Source organism: Phyllobates terribilis, unplaced genomic scaffold (genome assembly GCF_046119375.1).
Source record: "Phyllobates terribilis strain yellow unplaced genomic scaffold, ASM4611937v1 Scaffold_7__3_contigs__length_470593459, whole genome shotgun sequence".
NCBI classification, from domain to species: Eukaryota; Metazoa; Chordata; class Amphibia; order Anura; family Dendrobatidae; genus Phyllobates; species Phyllobates terribilis.
The window spans coordinates 152,992,375-153,013,435 of NW_027362767.1; the positions used below are offsets into that span (position 1 = coordinate 152,992,375).

Here is a 21,061-nt window from a genome sequence, read left to right on the forward strand (position 1 = left end):
GCACACATCGCCCACTATGGTGGCGCTGCTCCTCACCGATCTGGGCTGGTCCTGAACCTCCTTCTCCAGGAACAGTCGTCTCCGCTCCACAATTTCCGGATGAGTTAACGCAAAACGTCTCAGCACCTAGGGCAGAGCAGGAGAGGGCGGTGTGCTGTACCCACAGGGCAGCAGAGGGCGGTGTGCTATACCCACAGGGCAGCAGAGCAGGAGAGGGCGGTGTGCTATACCCACAGGGCAGCAGAGCAGGAGAAGGCAGTGTGCTATACCCACACGGCAGCAGAGCAGGAGAAGGCGGTGTGCTATACCCACAGGGCAGCAGAGCAGGAGAGGGCGGTGTGCTGTACCCACAGGGCAGCAGAGCAGGAGAGGGCGATGTGCTATACCCACACGGCAGCAGAGCAGGAGAAGGCGGTGTGCTATACCCACAGGGCAGCAGAGCAGGAGAGGGCGGTGTGCTGTACCCACAGGGCAGCAGAGCAGGAGAGGGAGGTGTGCTATACCCACAGAGCAGCAGAGCAGGAGAGGGCGGTGTGCTGTACCCACAGGGCAGCAGAGCAGGAGAAGGCGGTGTGCTATACCCACAGGGCAGCAGAGCAGGAGAAGGCGGTGTGCTATACCCACAGGGCAGCAGAGCAGGAGAGGGAGGTGTGCTATACCCACAGGGCAGCAGAGCAGGAGAAGGCGGTGTGCTATACCCACAGAGCAGCAGAGCAGGAGAGGGCGGTGTGCTGTACCCACAGGGCAGCAGAGCAGGAGAAGGCGGTGTGCTATACCCACAGGGCAGCAGAGCAAGAGAGGGCGGTGTGCTATACCCCAGGGCAGCAGAGCAGGAGAAGGCGGTGTGCTATACCCACAGGGCAGCAGAGCAGGAGAGGGCGGTGTGCTGTACCCACAGGGCAGCAGAGCAGGAGAGGGCGGTGTGCTGTACCCACAGGGCAGCAGAGCAGGAGAGGGCGATGTGCTGTACCCATAGGGCAGCAGAGCAGGAGAGGGCGGTGTGCTATACCCACAGGGCAGCAGAGCAGGAGAGGGCGATGTGCTGTACCCATAGGGCAGCAGAGCAGGAGAGGGCGGTGTGCTATACCCACAGGACAGCAGAGCAGGAGAGGGCGGTGTGCTGTACCCACAGGGCAGCAGAGCAGGAGGGGCGGTGTGCTATACCCACAGGGCAGCAGAGCAGGAGAAGGCGGTGTGCTATACCCACAGGGCAGCAGAGCAGGAGAGGGCGGTGTGCTATACCCACAGGGCGGTGTGCTATACCCACAGGTCACAGTAGGAGAGGGCGGTGTGCTATATCCAGAGGGCAGCAGAGCAGGAGAGGGCGGTGTGCTATACCCACAGGACAGCAGAGCAGGAGAGGGCAGTGTGCTGTACCCACAGGGCAGCAGAGCAGGAGAGGGCGGTGTGCTATACCCACAGGGCAGCAGAGCAGGAGGGGCGGTGTGCTGTACCCACAGGGCAGCAGAGCAGGAGAGGGCGGTGTGCTATACCCACAGGGCAGCAGAGCAGGAGAGGGCGGTGTGCTATACCCACAGGGCAGCAGAGCAGGAGAAGGCGGTGTGCTATACCCACAGGGCAGCAGAGCAGGAGAGGGCGGTGTGCTATACCCACAGGGCAGCAGAGCAGGAGAGGGCGGTGTGCTATACCCACAGGGCAGCAGAGCAGGAGAAGGCGGTGTGCTGTACCCACAGGGCAGCAGAGCAGGAGAGGGCGGTGTGCTATACCCACAGGGCAGCAGAGCAGGAGAGGGAGGTGTGCTATACCCACAGGGCAGCAGAGCAGGAGAAGGCGGTGTGCTATACCCACACGGCAGCAGAGCAGGAGAGGGCGGTGTGCTGTACCCACAGGGCAGCAGAGCAGGAGAGGGCGGTGTGCTGTCCCCACAGGGCAGCAGAGCAGGAGAAGGCGGTGTGCTGTACCCACAGGGCAGCAGAGCAGGAGAAGGCGGTGTGCTATACCCACAGGGCAGCAGAGCAGGAGAGTGCGATGTGCTGTACCCATAGGGCAGCAGAGCAGGAGAGGGCGGTGTGCTATACCCACAGGGCAGCAGAGCAGGAGAGGGCGATGTGCTGTACCCACAGGGCAGCAGAGCAGGAGGGGCGGTGTGCTATACCCACAGGGCAGCAGAGCAGGAGAAGGCGGTGTGCTATACCCACAGGGCAGCAGAGCAGGAGAGGGCAGTGTGCTATACCCACAGGGCGGTGTGCTATACCCACAGGTCACAGTAGGAGAGGGCGGTGTGCTATATCCAGAGGGCAGCAGAGCAGGAGAGGGAGGTGTGCTATACCCACAGGGCAGCAGAGCAGGAGAGGGCGGTGTGCTATACCCACAGGGCAGCAGAGCAGGAGAGGGCGGTGTGCTATACCCACAGGGCAGCAGAGCAGGAGAGGGCGGTGTGCTATACCCACAGGGCAGCAGAGCAGGAGAGGGCAATGTGCTGTACCCACAGGGCAGCAGAGCAGGAGAGGGTGATGTGCTGTACCCACAGGGCAGCAGAGCAGAAGAGGGTGATGTGCTATACCCACAGGGCAGCAGAGCAGGAGAGGGCGGTGTGCTATACCCACAGCGCAGCAGAGCAGGAGAGGGCGGTGTGCTGTACCCACAGGGCAGCAGAGCAGGAGAAGGCGGTGTGCTATACCCACAGGGCAGCAGAGCAGGAGAGGGCGGTGTGCTGTACCCACAGGGCAGCAGAGCAGGAGAGGGCGGTGTGCTATACCCACAGGGCAGCAGAGCAGGAGAAGGCGGTGTGCTATACCCACAGGGCAGCAGAGCAGGAGAAGGCGGTGTGCTATACCCACAGGGCAGCAGAGCAGGAGAGGGCGGTGTGCTGTACCCACAGGGCAGCAGAGCAGGAGGGGCGGTGTGCTATACCCAGAGGGCAGCAGAGCAGGAGAGGGCGGTGTTCTATACCCACAGGGCGGTGTGCTATACCCACAGGTCACAGTAGGAGAGGGCGGTGTGCTATATCCACAGGGCAGTGAGGATATATGGTTATGTACCAACCTCGGCCAACGCCAGTGCCCCCTGGTCTCCGATCAGGTTACTGGACAGGTTGAGAGACAGCAGTGACCGGTTGAACCGTAAGGCCTGTAATAAAGTATGATTCTGGGTCATGACCTGCCGATTCCCACTCCGGGGGTCCTGGACCAACAGAAGGTCTATCCTTACCTGGGCGATATAGCCTGCCCCCAGGTCCGTGATGTGATTGTAGCTGAGGACGAGGGCGGCCAGGTTCTTGTTGGCAATCTTCAGGCCCTGCAGGGCTCGGCCGATGAGTTGGGCCCCGGCGTCATTGATCTGGTTATTCCTGAGCGATATATGGACCAACCTGTGCAGGTGAAAACATTGCAGAGCCTCTGCTCCCTGTCTTCTCCTCTGCATTCTCCACTAAGCTTTTCCGCCCCTTTATAGTCAGGATATTAATAGATGAAACTGCCCCTAACCATGAAGTGATGGCGGATCCTAGCGGACCCCTGTACTTACCCTAAATCCTCTGAGATTAACCTGTGATACGCCTGGGCGGGCAGGGGGTTTCCTTCTAGTGACAGAACCCTGGAAAACACGGACAGGTATGTGCTATGACATTATATAGGGGGCTTCATCCTCCATACTAGTACATGGGGGGTGTATGGGGCGGGTTTAGCGGCTGTGTAACGCTGACATCACCGCCTGTAGGTGCAGCGACCAGAGCGAGCTCAGAGCGCTGCTATCAATCTCCTACAGGAGCGTTTATAAGGCACAAGGAGGTGCAATCCTCCCCCGAAAACAAGATCATGGGGAACCCCTGGGACAACAAATCCCTCCTCATCAACCTCCACCATCTAGGTCAACCTATGAAGGCAGGAAAGAAATGCGGCATATAGTGCAAAACAATCAAACGATTGCAACCAGGGAGCAAAAATACATTATAAAGTCATAAGAGAAAAAAATAAGAGGAAAAAAAAATGGAAAAAAATATAAAAAAAAATAAAATAAAATAAATTAATTAATTAACGTTTAAATAAAAAAAATAAACAAATACAAATAAGTTTAAATAATAAACAGAAAAAAAAACATTAAAAACATCTGATCCGTCAAAGTCCGATCGATGAGAATGGACATTTATTTAACCTTACGGTGGTCACCTTTTCACAACATTTCAATTCTCCTCCATTTTTGTGTGGAGGGAGAAATAAAAAAAAGCTATAGCTCATGTAAGAAGGGGAGAAAAAAGCCAAAAGCAAAAAAAATGTGCAGGTAGAAAAGAGCGTCTAGAAGCCCCCCGGACCACCCCTACTTACTTGACTCCTGGACAGCGCTGCAGGACGGTCACCAGGGAGGAGAAGGTTGCGTCCGTCAGGCCGACGTTCCACAGACTGGGAAGAGACACAAAGGACGGCAGTCAGGGCTGTGCAGCACTCGGGGAGAGCGTCAGCAATGCTGATGGTTTCCTCACTTGATCTTCTGGAGGTTGGGCAGAGCCGGCAGACACTTGGCGAAGACTCCCATCATCTTCTCGTCAATCTTCCAGCCTGTCATCAGCAGACATGGCGGTGCGGTTTAAGGGATGCTCTGCCTATAAGTGGCAGGGGTCAAGACACGGGCGATAACAAAACTAAGGTGACCCCACTCACCCCTGATGGAGACCTCCTGGACAGATCGCCCGTCCTCACCCTCCAGCTCCACCCGAATGCTCGGCCTGAAGTAGGAGTAGCGGTCTCGGGGGGCCGCACCGCTCAGGCTGTCCTTGTCCCAGGAGTCGGACTCATCTGCTGGAAATCACAGTGCAATAATGGGGGAGAGGTGAAAGGGGAGCTGTGCCCGAGACTTACCGAACCCGCTCCTGTCAGAGGCCGGGGTGCCCGGGGGGCCGCGGGGAAGAAAGAAGGGTGAAAGGGGAGCTGTGCCCGAGACTTACCGAACCCGCTCCTGTCAGAGGCCGGGGTGCCCGGGGGGGCCGCGGGGGAAAAAGAAGAGTGAAAGGGAAGCTGTGCCCGAGACTTACCGAACCCGCTCCTGTCAGAGGCCGGGGTGCCCGGGGGCCGCGGGGGAAAAAGAAGAGTGAAAGGGAAGCTGTGCCCGAGACTTAACGAACATGTTCCTGTCAGAGGCCGGGGTGCCCGGGGGCCGCGGGGGAGAAAGAAGGGTGAAAGGGAATCTGTGCCCGAGACTTACCGAACACGCTCCTGTCAGAGGCCGGGGTGCTCGGGGGGGCCGCGGGGGAAAAAGAAGAGTGAAAGGGAAGCTGTGCCCGAGACTTACCGAACACGCTCCTGTCAGAGGCCGGGGTGCCCGGGGGCCGCGGGGGAGAAAGAAGGGTGAAAGGGAAGCTGTGCCCGAGACTTACCGAACACGCTCCTGTCAGAGGCCGGGGTGCCCGGGGGGCCGCGGGGGAAAAAGAAGAGTGAAAGGGAAGCTGTGCCCGAGACTTACCGAACCCGCTCCTGTCAGAGGCCGGGGTGCCCGGGGACCGCGGGGGAGAAAGAAGAGTGAAAGGGAAGCTGTGCCCGAGACTTACCGAACCCGCTCCTGTCAGAGGCCGGGGTGCCCGGGGACCGCGGGGGAGAAAGAAGGGTGAAAGGGAAGCTGTGCCCGAGACTTACCGAACATGTTCCTGTCAGAGGCCGGGGTGCCCGGGGGCCGCGGGGGAGAAAGAAGGGTGAAAGGGAAGCTGTGCCCGAGACTTACCGAACACGCTCCTGTCAGAGGCCGGGGTGCCCGGGGGGCCGCGGGGGAGAAAGAAGGGTGAAAGGGAAGCTGTGTCCGAGACTTACCGAACACGCTCCTGTCAGAGGCCGGGTGCCCGGGGGCCGCGGGCGGGGGAGAGAGAAGGGAGAAAGGGAAGCTGTGCCCGAGACTTACCGAACCCGCTCCTGTCAGAGGCCGGGGTGCCCGGGGGGCCGCGGGGGAGAAAGAAGGGTGAAAGGGGAGCTGTGCCCGAGACTTACCGAACACGCTCCTGTCAGAGGCCAGGGTGCCCGGGGGCCGCGGGCGGGGGAGAGAGAAGGGTGAAAGGGGAGCTGTGCCCGAGACTTACCGAACACGCTCCTGTCAGAGGCCAGGGTGCCCGGGGACCGCGGGCGGGGGAGAGAGAAGGGTGAAAGGGGAGCTGTGCCCGAGACTTACCGAACACGCTCCTGTCAGAGGCCAGGGTGCCCGGGGGCCGCGGGCGGGGGAGAGAGAAGGGAGAAAGGGAAGCTGTGCCCGAGACTTACCGAACATGTTCCTGTCTAAGGCCGGGGTGCCCGGGGGCCGCGGGCGGGGGAGAGAGAAGGGTGAAAGGGAAGCTGTGCCCGAGACTTACCGAACATGTTCCTGTCAGAGGCCGGGGTACCCGGGGGCCGCGGGCGGGAGAGAGAGAAGGGTGAAAGGGAAGCTGTGCCCGAGACTCACCGAACCCGCTCCTGTCAGAGGCCGGGGTGCCCGGGGAGCCCCGGGGGAGAAAGAAGGGTGAAAGGGAAGCTGTGCCCGAGACTTACCGAACATGTTCCTGTCAGAGGCCGGGGTGCCCGGGGGGGCCGCGGGCGGGGGAGAGAGAAGGGTGAAAGGGAAGCTGTGCCCGAGACTTACCGAACACGCTCCTGTCAGAGGCCGGGGTGCCCGGGGGGCCGCGGGGGAGAAAGAAGGGTGAAAGGGAAGCTGTGCCCGAGACTTACCGAACACGCTCCTGTCAGAGGCCGGGGTGCCCGGGGGCCGCGGGCGGGGGAGAGAGAAGGGAGAAAGGGAAGCTGTGCCCGAGACTTACCGAACACGCTCCTGTCAGAGGCCGGGGTGCCCGGGGGGCCGCGGGGGAGAAAGAAGGGTGAAAGGGGAGCTGTGCCCTAGACTTACCGAACACGCTCCTGTCAGAGGCCGGGGTGCTCGGGGGGCCGCGGGGGAGAGAGAAGGGAGAAAGGGAAGCTGTGCCCGAGACTTACCGAACCCGCTCCTGTCAGAGGCTGGGGTGCCCGGGGGGCCGCGGGGGAGAAAGAAGGGTGAAAGGGAAGCTGTGCCCGAGACTTACCGAACATGTTCCTGTCAGAGGCCGGGGTGCCCAGGGGCCGCGGGCGGGGGAGAGAGAAGGGTGAAAGGGAAGCTGTGCCCGAGACTTACCGAACACGCTCCTGTCAGAGGCCGGGCTGCTCGGGGGGCCGCTGAGGAGAAAAAAGGAAGAAAGGGGAGCTGTGCCCGAGACTTACCGAACACGCTCCTGTCAGAGGCTGGGGTGCTCGGGGGGCCGCGGAGGAGAAAGAAGGAAGAAAGGGGAGCTGTGCCCGAGACTTACCGAACACGCTCCTGTCAGAGGCCGGGTGCCCGGGGGGCCGCGGGGGAGAAAGAAGGGAGAAAGGGGAGCTGTGCCCGAGACTTACTGAACACGCTCCTGTCAGAGGCCGGGGTGCTCGGGGGGCCGCGGGGGAGAAAGAAGGGTGAAAGGGGAGCTGTGCCCGAGACTTACCGAACACGCTCCTGTCAGAGGCCGGGCTGCTCGGGGGGCCGCGGGGGAGAGAGAAGGGTGAAAGGGGAGCTGTGCCCGAGACTTACCGAACACGCTCCTGTCAGAGGCCGGGGTGCCCGGGGGCCGCGGGGGAGAGAGAAGGGTGAAAAGGAAGCTGTGCCCGAGACTTACCGAACATGTTCCTGTCAGAGGCCGGGGTGCCCGGGGGCCGCGGGCGGGGGAGAGAGAAGGGTGAAAGGGAAGCTGTGCCCAAGACTTACCGAACACGCTCCTGTCAGAGGCCGGGGTGCCCGGGGGGATGCGGGGGAGAAAGAAGGGTGAAAGGGGAGCTGTGCCCGAGACTTACCGAACACGCTCCTGTCAGAGGCCGGGGTGCCCGGGGGCCGCGGGGGAGAGAGAAGGGTGAAAAGGAAGCTGTGCCCGAGACTTACCGAACATGTTCCTGTCAGAGGCCGGGGTGCCCGGGGGCCGCGGGCGGGGGAGAGAGAAGGGTGAAAGGGAAGCTGTGCCCAAGACTTACCGAACACGCTCCTGTCAGAGGCCGGGGTGCCCGGGGGGATGCGGGGGAGAAAGAAGGGTGAAAGGGAAGCTGTGCCCGAGACTTACCGAACACGCTCCTGTCAGAGGCCGGGGTGCCCGGGGGGCCGCGGGGGAGAAAGAAGGGTGAAAGGGGAGCTGTGCCCGAGACTTACCAAACACGTTCCTGTCAGAGGCCAGGGTGCCCGGGGGCCGCGGGCGGGGGAGAGAGAAGGGTGAAAGGGAAGCTGTGCCCGAGACTTACCGAACACGTTCCTGTCAGAGGCCGGGGTGCCCGGGGGCTGCGGGCGGGGGAGAGAGAAGGGTGAAAGGGAAGCTGTGCCCGAGACTTACCGAACACGTTCCTGTCAGAGGCCGGGGTGCCCGGGGGCCGCGGGCGGGGGAGAGAGAAGGGTGAAAGGGGAGCTGTGCCCGAGACTTACCGAACACGCTCCTGTCAGAGGCCAGGGTGCCCGGGGGCCGCGGGTGGGGGAGAGAGAAGGGTGAAAGGGGAGCTGTGCCCGAGACTTACCGAACATGTTCCTGTCAGAGGCCACGGTGCCCGGGGGCCGCGGGCGGGGGAGAGAGAAGGGTGAAAGGGGAGCTGTGCCCGAGACTTACCGAACATGTTCCTGTCAGAGGCCGGGTTGCCCGGGGGGCCGCAGGCGAGGGAGAGAGAAGGGTGAAAGGGGAGCTGTGCCCGAGACTTAAAGAACATGTTCCTGTTAGAGGACGGGGTGCCCGGGGGGCCGCAGGCGAGAGAGAGAGAAGGGTGAAAGGAGAGCTGTGCCAGAGACTTACTGAACACGTTCCTGTCAGAGGCAGGGGCCGTGGGTGAGGGAGAGAGGAGGGACAAAGAGGAGCTCTGCCCGAAACTTACCAAACACGTTCCTGTCAGAGGTCGGGGTGCCCGGGGGCCGCGGGCGGGGGACCACTCTAGGGATCTCTGTGAAGCCCAGACGGGAGCACAGCTGAGAGAAGTCCTGCTCCAGGAGGCCAGTGCACTGGTAGTCCTCTGTGGGGGACGGGCGCGAGATGGTTAGACGAGCTGAGCCCCCCAGATAGTGAACCCCCCCAAATAGTGAGCCCACCCCCCCAGATAGTGAGCCCAGCCCAGATAGTGAGCCCCCCACAGATGCAGAGCACCCCCCAGATAGTGAGCCCCCACAAAAAGTGAGCCCACGTCCCCCAGATAGTGAGCCCCCCAGATAGTGAGCCCACCCCCACAGATACAGAGCACCACCCAGATAGTGAGCCCCCACAAAAAGTGAGGACCCCCAGATAGTGAACCCTACCCCACAAATAGTAAGCACCCCCAGATAGTGAGCCCTACCCCTTAAATAGTAAGCATCTCCCCCAGATAGTGAGCACCCCCCAGATAGTGAGCTCTACTCCCCAAATAGTGAGCCCCCCTCCCAGATAGTGAGCACCCCAGATAGTGAGCCCCCCTGCCAGATAGTGAGCATTACCCCCTAAATAGTAAGCATCCCCTCAGATAGTGAGCCCTACCCCCCCAAATAGTGAGCCCCCCTCCCAGATAGTGAGCCCTACCCCCCAAATAGTAAGCAACCCCCCAGATAGTGAGCCCTACCCCAGACAGTGAGCCCCCCTCCCAGATAGTGAGCCCTACCCCACCCAAATAGTAAGCAGTCCCCCAGATAGTGAGCCCTACCCCAGATAGTGAGCCCCCCTCCCAGATAGTGAGCACCCCAGCTAGTGAGCCCCCCACCCAGATAGTGAGCACCCCAGATAGTGAGCCCCCCTCCCAGATAGTGAGCCCTTCCCCCCAAATAGTAAGCATCCCCCCAGATAGTGAGCACTACCCCCTCAAATAGTAAGCATCCCCCCAGATAGTGAGCCCTACCCCAGATAGTGAGCCCTAGCCCCCCAAATAGTAAGCATCCCCCCAGATAGTGATCCATACCCCCCAAATAGTAAGCATCCCCCCAGATAGTGAGCACCCCCAGATAGTGAGCCCTACCCCAGATAGTGAGACCTACCCCCCAAATAGTGAGCACCCCCAGATAGTGAGCCCTACCCCAGATAGTGAGCCCTACCCCAGATAGTGAGCCCCCCTCCCAGATAGTGAGCCCTACCCCCCCAAATAGTATGCATCCCCCCAGATAGTGAGCATCCCCAGATAGTGAGCCCTAACCTCCAAATAGTAAGCATCCCCTAAGATAGTGAGCACCCCTCCCAGATAGTGAGGCCCTGGAGACTAACTACTATACACAGCTATGGTGGCCAGAGGAGCCAGTGCAGGACCACCGACCTACTGACAGACAGGGGGCGAACCAGGCATGTGCTCAGAGGAAAGACCCCACTAATCTTACCGGCCGACAGCAAAAGCTTCTCCGGATTACCTAAGGAGAGAGGACGTATCAGACCAGATTAGATACACAACTCAGCAGGCGGTATCACACAGGATAGGATTAGATACACAACTCAGCAGACAGTATCACACAGGATAGGATTAGATACACGGCTCAGCAGACAGTATCACACAGGATAGGATTAGATACACAGCTCAGCAGACAGTATCACACATGATAGGATTAGATACACGGCTCATCAGACAGTATCACACAGGATAGGATTAGATACACGGCTCAGCAGACAGTATCACACAGGATAGGATTAGATACACGGCTCAGCAGACAGTATCACACACGATAGGATTAGATACACAACTCAGCAGACAGTATCACACAGGATAGGATTAGATACATGGCTCAGCAGACAGTATCACACAGGATAGGATTAGATACACGGCTCAGCAGACAGTATCACACAGGATAGGATTAGATACACGGCTCAGCAGACAGTATCACACAGGATAGGATTAGATACACGGCTCAGCAGACAGTATCACACAGGATAGGATTAGATACACGGCTCAGCAGACAGTATCACACAGCATAGGATTAGATACACGGCTCAGCAGACAGTATCACACAGGATAGGATTAGATACACGGCTCAGCAGACGGTATCACACAGGATAGGATTAGATACACGGCTCAGCAGACAGTATCACACAGGATAGGATTAGATACACGGCTCAGCAGACAGTATCACACAGGATAGGATTAGATACACAGCTCAGCAGACAGTATCACACAGGATAGGATTAGAAACATGGCTCAGCAGTCAGTATCACACAGGATAGGATTAGATACACGGCTCAGCAGACAGTATCACACAGCATAGGATTAGATACACTGCTCAGCAGACGGTATCACACAGGATAGGAGTAGATACATGGCTCAGCAGACAGTATCACACAGGATAGGATTAGATACACGGCTCAGCAGACAGTATCACACAGGATAGGATTAGATACATGGCTCAGCAGACAGTATCACACAGGATAGGATTAGATACACGGCTCAGCAGACAGTATCACACAGGATAGGATTAGATACACGGCTCAGCAGACAGTATCACACAGGATAGGATTAGATACATGGCTCAGCAGACAGTATCACAGGATAGGATTAGATACACGGCTCAGCAGACAGTATCACACAGGATAGGATTAGATACACAGCTCAGCAGACAGTATCACACAGGATAGGACTAGGTACACGGCTCAGCAGACAGTATCACACAGGATAGGATTAGATACACGGCTCAGCAGACAGTATCACACAGGATAGGATTAGATACACGGCTCAGCAGACTGTATCACACAGGATAGGATTAGATACACAGCTCAGCAGACAGTATCACACAGGAGAGGATTAGATACACAGCTCAGCAGACAGTATCACACAGGATAGGATGAGATACACGGCTCAGCAGACAGTATCACACAGGAGAGGATTAGATACATGGCTCAGTAGACAGTATCACACAGGATAGGATTAGATACACGTCTCAGCAGACAGTATCACACAGGATAGGATTAGATACATGGCTCAGCAGACAGTATCACACAGGATAGGATGAGATACACGGCTCAGCAGACAGTATCACACAGGATAGGATTAGATACATGGCTCAGCAGACAGTATCACACAGGATAGGACTAGGTACACGGCTCAGCAGACAGTATCACACAGGATAGGATTAGATACACGGCTCAGCAGACAGTATCACACAGGATAGGAGTAGATACATGGCTCAGCAGACAGTATCACACAGGATAGGACTAGGTACACGGCTCAGCAGACATTATCACACAGGATAGGATTAGATACACGGCTCAGCAGACAGTATCACACAGGAGAGGATTAGATACACAGCTCAGCAGACAGTATCACACAGGATAGGATGAGATACACGGCTCAGCAGACAGTATCTCACAGGAGAGGATTAGATACATGGCTCAGTAGACAGTATCACACAGGATAGGATTAGATACACGGCTCAGCAGACAGTATCACACAGGATAGGATTAGATACATGGCTCAGCAGACAGTATCACACAGGGTAGGAGTAGATACACGGCTCAGCAGACAGTATCACACAGGATAGGAATAGATACATGGCTCAGCAGACAGTATCACACAGGATAGGATTAGATACACGGCTCAGCAGACAGTATCACACAGGATAGGAATAGATACATGGCTCAGCAGACAGTATCACAGGATAGGATTAGATACATGGCTCAGCAGACAGTATCACACAGGATAGGATTAGATACACAGCTCAGCAGACAGTATCACACAGGATAGGACTAGGTACACGACTCAGCAGACAGTATCACACAGGATAGGATTAGATACACGGCTCAGCACACAGTATCACACAGGATAGGGTTAGATACACAGCTCAGCAGACAGTATCACACAGGATAGGATTAGATACACAGCTCAGCAGACAGTATCACACAGGATAGGATTAGATACACGGCTCAGCAGACAGTATCACAGGATGGGATTAGATACACGTCTCAGCAGACAGTATCACACAGGATAGGATTAGATACACGGCTCAGCAGACAGTATCACACAGGATAGGATTAGATACACGGCTCAGCAGACAGTATCACACAGGATAGGATTAGATACACGGCTCAGCAGACAGTATCACACAGGATAGGATTAGATACACAGCTCAGCAGACAGTATCACACAGGATAAGATTAGCTACACAGCTCAGCAGACAGTATCACACAGGATAGGATTAGATACACGGCTCAGCAGACAGTATCACACAGGATAGGATTAGATACACGGCTCAGCAGACAGTATCACACAGGATAGGATTAGCTACACAGCTCAGCAGACTGTATCACACAGGATAGGATTAGATACACGGCTCAGCAGACAGTATCACAGGATAGGATTAGATACACGGCTCAGCAGACAGTATCACACAGGATAAGATTAGATACGTGGCTCAGCAGACAGTATCACACAGGATAGGATTAGATACAAGGCTCAGCAGACAGTATCACACAGGATAGGATTAGATACGCGGCTCAGCAGACAGTATCACACAGGATAGGATTAGATACACGGCTCAGCAGACAGTATCACACAGGATAGGATTAGATACACAGCTCAGCAGACAGTATCACACAGGATAGGATTAGATACACGGCTCAGCAGACCGTATCACACAGGATAGGATTAGATACACGGCTCAGCAGACAGTATCACACAGTATGGGATGAGACACACGGCTCAGCAGACCGTATCACACAGCATAGGATTAGATACACGGCTCAGCAGACAGTATCACACAGGATAGGATTAGATACAGGCTCAGCAGACTGTATCACACAGGATAGGATTAGATACACAGATCAACAGACAGTATCACACAGGATAGGATTAGATACATGGCTCAGCGGACCGTATCACACAGGATAGGATTAGATACACGGCTCAGCAGACAGTATCACACAGTATGGGATGAGACACACGGCTCAGCAGACCGTATCACACAGCATAGGATTAGATACACGGCTCAGCAGACAGTATCACACAGGATAGGATTACATACAGGCTCAGCAGACAGTATCACACAGGATAGGATTAGATACACAGATCAACAGACAGTATCACACAGGATAGGATTAGATACACGGCTGAGCAGACAGTATCACAAAGGATAGGATTAGATACACGGCTCAGCAGACAGTATCACACAGGATAGGATTAGATACATGGCTCAGCAGACAGTATCACACAGGATAGGATTAGATACACAGCTCAGCAGACAGTATCACACAGGATAGGATTAGATACATGGCTCAGCAGACAGTATCACACAGGATAGGATTAGATACACAGATCAACAGACAGTATCACACAGGATAGGATTAGATACACAGCTCAGCAGACAGTATCACACAGGATGGGATTAGATACACGGCTCAGCAGACAGTATCACACAGGATAGGATTAGATACACGGCTCAGCACACAGTATCACACAGGAAAGGATTAGATACGCGGCTCAGCAGACAGTATCACACAGGATAGGATTAGATACGCGGCTCAGCAGACAGTATCACACAGGATAGGATTAGATACACGGCTCAGCAGACAGTATCACACAGGATATGATTAGATACACCGCTCAGCAGACAGTATCACACAGGATAGGATTAGATACACAGCTCAGCAGACAGTATCACACAGGATAGGATTAGATACACAGCTCAGCACACAGTATCACACAGGATAGGATTAGATACACAGCTCAGCAGACAGTATCACACAGGATAGGATTAGATACACAGCTCAGCAGACAGTATCACACAGGATAGGATTAGATACACGGCTCAGCAGACAGTATCACACAGGATAGGATTAGATACACGGCTCAGCAGACAGTATCACACAGGATAGGATTAGATACACAGCTCAGCAGACAGTATCACACAGGATAGGATTAGATACACGGCTCAGCAGACGGTATCACATAGGATAGGATTAGATACACGGCTCAGCAGACGGTATCACACAGGATAGGATTAGATACACAGCTCAGCAGACAGTGTCACACAGGAGAGGATTAGATACACGGCTCAGCAGACAGTCTCACACAGGACAGGATTAGATACACGGCTCAGCAGACAGTATCACACAGGATAGGATTAGATACACGGCTCAGCAGACAGTATCACACAGGATAGGATTAGATACACGGCTCAGCAGACAGTATCACACAGGATAGGATTAGATACACGGCTCAGCAGACTGTATCACACAGGATAGGATTAGATACACAGATCAACAGACAGTATCACACAGGATAGGATTAGATACATGGCTCAGCGGACCGTATCACACAGGATAGGATTAGATACACGGCTCAGCAGACAGTATCACACAGCATAGGATTAGATACACGGCTCAGCAGACAGTATCACACAGGATAGGATTAGATACACAGATCAACAGACAGTATCACACAGGATAGGATTAGATACACGGCTGAGCAGACAGTATCACACAGGATAGGATTAGATACGCGGCTCAGCAGACAGTATCACACAGGATGGGATTAGATACACGGCTCAGTAGACAGTATCACACAGGATAGGATTAGATACACGGCTCAGCAGACTGTATCACACAGGATAGGATTAGATACACAGATCAACAGACCGTATCACACAGGATAGGATTAGATACACAGCTCAGCAGACAGTATCACACAGGATGGGATTAGATACACGGCTCAGCAGACAGTATCACACAGGATAGGATTAGATACGCGGCTCAGCAGACAGTATCACACAGGATGGGATGAGATACACGGCTCAGCAGACAGTATCACACAGGATAGGATTAGATACACAGCTCAGCAGACAGTATCACACAGGATAGGATTAGATACACTGCTCAGCAGACAGTATCACACAGGATAGGATTAGATACACGGCTGAGCAGACAGTATCACAAAGGATAGGATTAGATACACGGCTCAGCAGACAGTATCACACAGGATAGGATTAGATACACGGCTCAGCAGACAGTATCACACAGGATAGGATTAGATACATGGCTCAGCAGACAGTATCACACAGGATAGGATTAGATACACAGCTCAGCAGACAGTATCACACAGGATAGGATTAGATACATGGCTCAGCAGACAGTATCACACAGGATAGGATTAGATACACAGATCAACAGACAGTATCACACAGGATAGGATTAGATACACAGCTCAGCAGACAGTATCACACAGGATGGGATTAGATACACGGCTCAGCAGACAGTATCACACAGGATAGGATTAGATACACGGCTCAGCACACAGTATCACACAGGATAGGATTAGATACGCGGCTCAGCAGACAGTATCACACAGGATAGGATTAGATACGCGGCTCAGCAGACAGTATCACACAGGATAGGATTAGATACACGGCTCAGCAGACAGTATCACACAGGATATGATTAGATACACCGCTCAGCAGACAGTATCACACAGGATAGGATTAGATACACAGCTCAGCAGACAGTATCACACAGCATAGGATTAGATACACAGCTCAGCAGACAGTATCACACAGGATAGGATTAGATACACAGCTCAGCACACAGTATCACACAGGATAGGATTAGATACACAGCTCAGCAGACAGTATCACACAGGATAGGATTAGATACACAGCTCAGCAGACAGTATCACACAGGATAGGATTAGATACACGGCTCAGCAGACAGTATCACTCAGGAGAGGATTAGATACACGGCTCAGCAGACAGTATCACACTATAGAGGATTAGATACACGGCTCTGCAGACAGTATCACATAGGATAGGATTAGATACACAGCTCAGCAGATAGTATCACACAGGATAGGATTAGATACACGGCTCAGCAGACAGTCTCACACAGGACAGGATTAGATACACGGCTCAGCAGACAGTATCACATAGGATAGGATTAGATACACAGCTCAGCAGACAGTATCACACAGGATAGGATTAGATACACGGCTCAGCAGACAGTATCACTCAGGAGAGGATTAGATACACGGCTCAGCAGACAGTATCACACTATAGAGGATTAGATACACGGCTCTGCAGACAGTATCACATAGGATAGGATTAGATACACAGCTCAGCAGATAGTATCACACAGGATAGGATTAGATACACAGCTCAGCAGACAGTATCACACAGGATAGGATTAGATACACAGCTCAGCAGACAGTATCACACAGGAGAGGATTAGATACACAGCTCAGCTGACAGTATCACACAGGATAGGATTAGATACACGGCTCAGCGGACAGTATCACACAGGATAGGATTAGATACACAGCTCAGCAGACAGTATCACACAGGATAGGATTAGATACACGGCTCAGCAGACAGTATCACACAGGATAGGATTAGATACACGGCTCAGCAGTCAGTATCACACAGGATAGGATTAGATACACGGCTCAGCAGACAGTATCACACAGGATAGGATTAGATACACGGCTCAGCAGACAGTATCACACAGGATAGGATTAGATACACGGCTCAGCAGACAGTATCACTCAGGAGAGGATTAGATACACGGCTCAGCAGACAGTATCACACTATAGAGGATTAGATACACGGCTCTGCAGACAGTATCACATAGGATAGGATTAGATACACAGCTCAGCAGATAGTATCACACAGGATAGGATTAGATACACGGCTCAGCAGACAATATCACACAGGATAGGATTAGATACACGGCTCAGCAGACAGTCTCACACAGGACAGGATTAGATACACGGCTCAGCAGACAGTATCACATAGGATAGGATTAGATACACAGCTCAGCAGACAGTATCACACAGGATAGGATTAGATACACGGCTCAGCAGACAGTATCACACAGGATAGGATTAGATACACGGCTCAGCAGACAGTATCACACAGGATAGGATTAGATACACAGCTCAGCAGACAGTATCACACAGGAGAGGATTAGATACACAGCTCAGCTGACAGTATCACACAGGATAGGATTAGATACACGGCTCAGCGGACAGTATCACACAGGATAGGATTAGATACACGGCTCAGCAGACAGTATCACACAGGATAGGATTAGATACACGGCTCAGCAGACAGTATCACACAGGATAGGATTAGATACACGGCTCAGCAGTCAGTATCACACAGGATAGGATTAGATACACGGCTCAGCAGACAGTATCACACAGGATAGGATTAGATACACGGCTCAGCAGTCAGTATCACACAGGATAGGATTAGATACACGGCTCAGCAGACAGTATCACACAGGATAGGATTAGATACACGGCTCAGCAGACAGTATCACACAGGAGAGGATTAGATACCTGCGCCCCTCGCCTCCTCCTCGGTGGTCTCTCTCCCGGTCTTGTCTCTCTTTTCCACCTTCTTCCCCATGGTCACAATGCTGATGATCCTACAGATAGAAGTGTCAGCTCTTAGCTCTGCTATCACCTTGCTGGGATCTGTAGTGCCACGGACTACACACACACCTCCCGCCGCCTCAGCGTCCCGTCACCATGGTAACCAAATAACGCGAGTCCGGTCCAGCTATCAACTAATCAGCTGCAGACGGCACTTTGATACCGGAAGTAGGGCGAGAGAAAGAAACATGGCAGCGGCGGCTTCATGGCGGTTGTAAGAGCAGCAGTTCTGTACAGTGCATAAGTAACCTATGTGCGCGGTGCACGGGACCGGAGAGCCGGGCAGGTCTGGCAGCTCACTGAGCGGCTGTGGTGTCACTACTGGTCAGGCGCACAGCGCTGTAGTGCCAGCCAATGCCGTAAAGTGCCACACACACAGCTCGTCCGCCGTTGTCATGCCAACGCGTCATTGTCATGTTCCTGCCATTAGGAGCCACCTAGTGGCCACACTGTGCCTGCATCATTATTGAAAAAATGTGGGGTTTTTTTGTGGGGGGAGAGTTAAAGGGTTAAATATGTAGCTGAAATTTCTCATTTTTTTAATGAATGTACAAGATTTATAGTGTGTAAGTGACTGAGGGGCTGATAGGCCGTACAATGTGGCGCTCACTGCGGGTTAGGCCCTGGGGGGCGCAGGCAGAGGGGCTCTTGGAGTTGGGGGCGCAGAAGGAGGAGCTCTTGGATTTGGGGGCGCAGGCGGAGGGGCTCTTGGATTTGGGGGCGCAGGAGGAGGGGCTCTTGGATTTGGGGGCGCAGGCGTAGGGGTTCTTGGATTCGGGGGCGCAGGAGGGGCTCTTGGATTCGGGGGCGCAGGAGGAGGGGTTCTTGGATTTGGGGGCGCAGGAGGAGGGGTTCTTGGATTCGGGGGCGCAGGAGGAGGGGCTCTTGGATTTGGGGGCGCAGGAGGAGGGGCTCTTGGATTTGGGGCGCAGTAGGAGGGGCTCTTGGATTTGGGGGCGCAGGCGGAGGGGCTCTTGGATTTGGGGGCGCAGTAGGAGGGGCTCTTGGATTTGGGGGCGCAGGCGGAGGGGCTCTTGGATTTGGGGGCGCAGGAGGAGGGGCTCTTGGATTTGGGGGCGCAGGAGGAGGGGCTCTTGGATTTGGGGGCGAAGGAGGAGGGGCTCTTGTATTTGGGGGCGCAGGAGGAGGGACTCTTGGATTTGGGGGCGCAGGAGGAGGGGCTCTTGGATTTGGGGATGCAGGAGGAGGGGCTCTTGGATTTGGGGGCGCAGGAGGAGGGGCTCTTGGATTTGGGGGCGCAGGAGGAGGGGCTCTTGGATTTGGGGGCGCAGGAGGAGAGGCTCTTGGATTTGGGGGCGCAGGAGGAGGGGCTCTTGGATTTGGGGGCGCAGGAGGAGGGGCTCTTGGATTTGGGGGCGCAGGCGGAGGGGCTCTTGGATTTGGGGGCGCAGGAGGAGGGGTTCTTGGATTTGGGTGCGCAGGAGGAGGGGCTCTTGGATTTGGGGGTGCAGGAGGAGGGACTCTTGGATTTGGGGCGCAGGAGGAGGGGCTCTTGGATTTGGGGGTGCAGGAGGCGTGGCTCTTGGATTTGGGGGCGCAGGAGGAGGGGTTCCTGGATTTGGGGGCGCAGGCGTAGGGGTTCTTGGATTTGGGTGCGCAGGCGTAGGGGTTCCTGGATTCGGGGGCGCAGGAGTGGCTCTTGGATTTGGGGGTGAAGGAGGAGGGGCTCTTGTATTTGGGGGCGCAGGAGAAGGGACTCTTGGATTTGGGGGCGCAGGAGGAGGGGCTCTTGGATGTGGGGGCACAGGAGGAGGGGCTCTTGGATTTGGGGGCGCAGGAGGAGGGACTCTTGGATTTGGGGCTCAGGAGGAGGGGTTCTTGGATTTGGGTGCGCAGGCGGAGGGGCTCTTGGATTTGGGTGCGCAGGAGGAGGGGCTCTTGGATTTGGGGGCGCAGGAGGAGGGACTCTTGGATTTGGGGGCGCAGAAGGAGGGGCTCTTGGATTTGGGGGTGCAGGAGGAGTGGCTCTTGGATTTGGGGGCGCAGGCGTAGGGGTTCTTGGATTTGGGGGCGCAGGCGGAGGGGCTCTTGGATTTGGGGGCGCAGGCGGAGGGACTCTTGGATTTGGGGGCGCAGAAGGAGGGGCTCTTGGATTTGGGGGCGCAGGAGGAGGGGCTCTTGGATTTGGGGGCGCAGGCGTAGGGGTTCTTGGATTCGGGGGCGCAGGAGGGGCTCTTGGATTTGGGGGCGCAGGAGGAGGGGTTCTTGGATTTGGGTGCGCAGGCGTAGGGGCTCTTGGATTTGGGGGCGCAGGAGGAGGGGCTCTTGGATTTGGGGGCGCAGGAGGAGGGGCTCTTGGATTTGGGGCGCAGTAGGAGGGGCTCTTGGATTTGGGGGCGCAGGCGTAGGGGCTCTTGGATTTGGGGGCGCAGGAGGAGGGGCTCTTGGATTTGGGGCGCAGTAGGAGGGGCTCTTGGATTTGGGGGCGCAGGCGGAGGGGCTCTTGGATTTGGGGGCGCAGGAGGAGGGGCTCTTGGATTTGGGGGCGCAGGAGGAGGGGCTCTTGGATTTGGGGGCGAAGGAGGAGGGGCTCTTGTATTTGGGGGCGCAGGAGGAGGGACTCTTGGATTTGGGGGCGCAGGAGGAGGGGCTCTTGGATTTGGGGATGCAGGAGGAGGGGCTCTTGGATTTGGGGGCGCAGGAGGAGGGGCTCTTGGATTTGGGGGCGCAGGAGGAGGGGCTCTTGGATTTGGGGGGCGCAGGAGGAGAGGCTCTTGGATTTGGGGGCGCAGGAGGAGGGGCTCTTGGAT

At 55.5% G+C, this 21,061-nt stretch overlaps 1 protein-coding gene across 8 annotated transcripts in view; it reads right to left on the bottom strand.

Moving 5' to 3' along the window:
• LRRC71 (leucine rich repeat containing 71) overlaps nucleotides 1-18,680 on the bottom strand; it is a 47,541-nt gene extending 28,861 nt beyond the window's left edge. The window contains exons 1-11 of one of the 8 annotated variants that reach the window (XM_073637651.1): nucleotides 18,360-18,680; nucleotides 18,195-18,283; nucleotides 10,267-10,296; nucleotides 8,814-8,948; nucleotides 4,617-4,754; nucleotides 4,439-4,514; nucleotides 4,284-4,358; nucleotides 3,487-3,555; nucleotides 3,172-3,310; nucleotides 3,007-3,090; nucleotides 37-126 (exon numbers count right to left, since the gene is read on the bottom strand). In XM_073637651.1, the coding sequence (XP_073493752.1) occupies nucleotides 37-126; nucleotides 3,007-3,090; nucleotides 3,172-3,310; nucleotides 3,487-3,555; nucleotides 4,284-4,358; nucleotides 4,439-4,514; nucleotides 4,617-4,754; nucleotides 8,814-8,948; nucleotides 10,267-10,296; nucleotides 18,195-18,264 (906 nt within the window). In that variant the 5' untranslated portion in view covers nucleotides 18,265-18,283; nucleotides 18,360-18,680. The other 7 variants (XM_073637650.1, XM_073637649.1, XM_073637657.1 and 4 more) reach the window with 7 other exon arrangements.
• Between the last annotated feature and the right edge of the window lie 2,381 nt (nucleotides 18,681-21,061).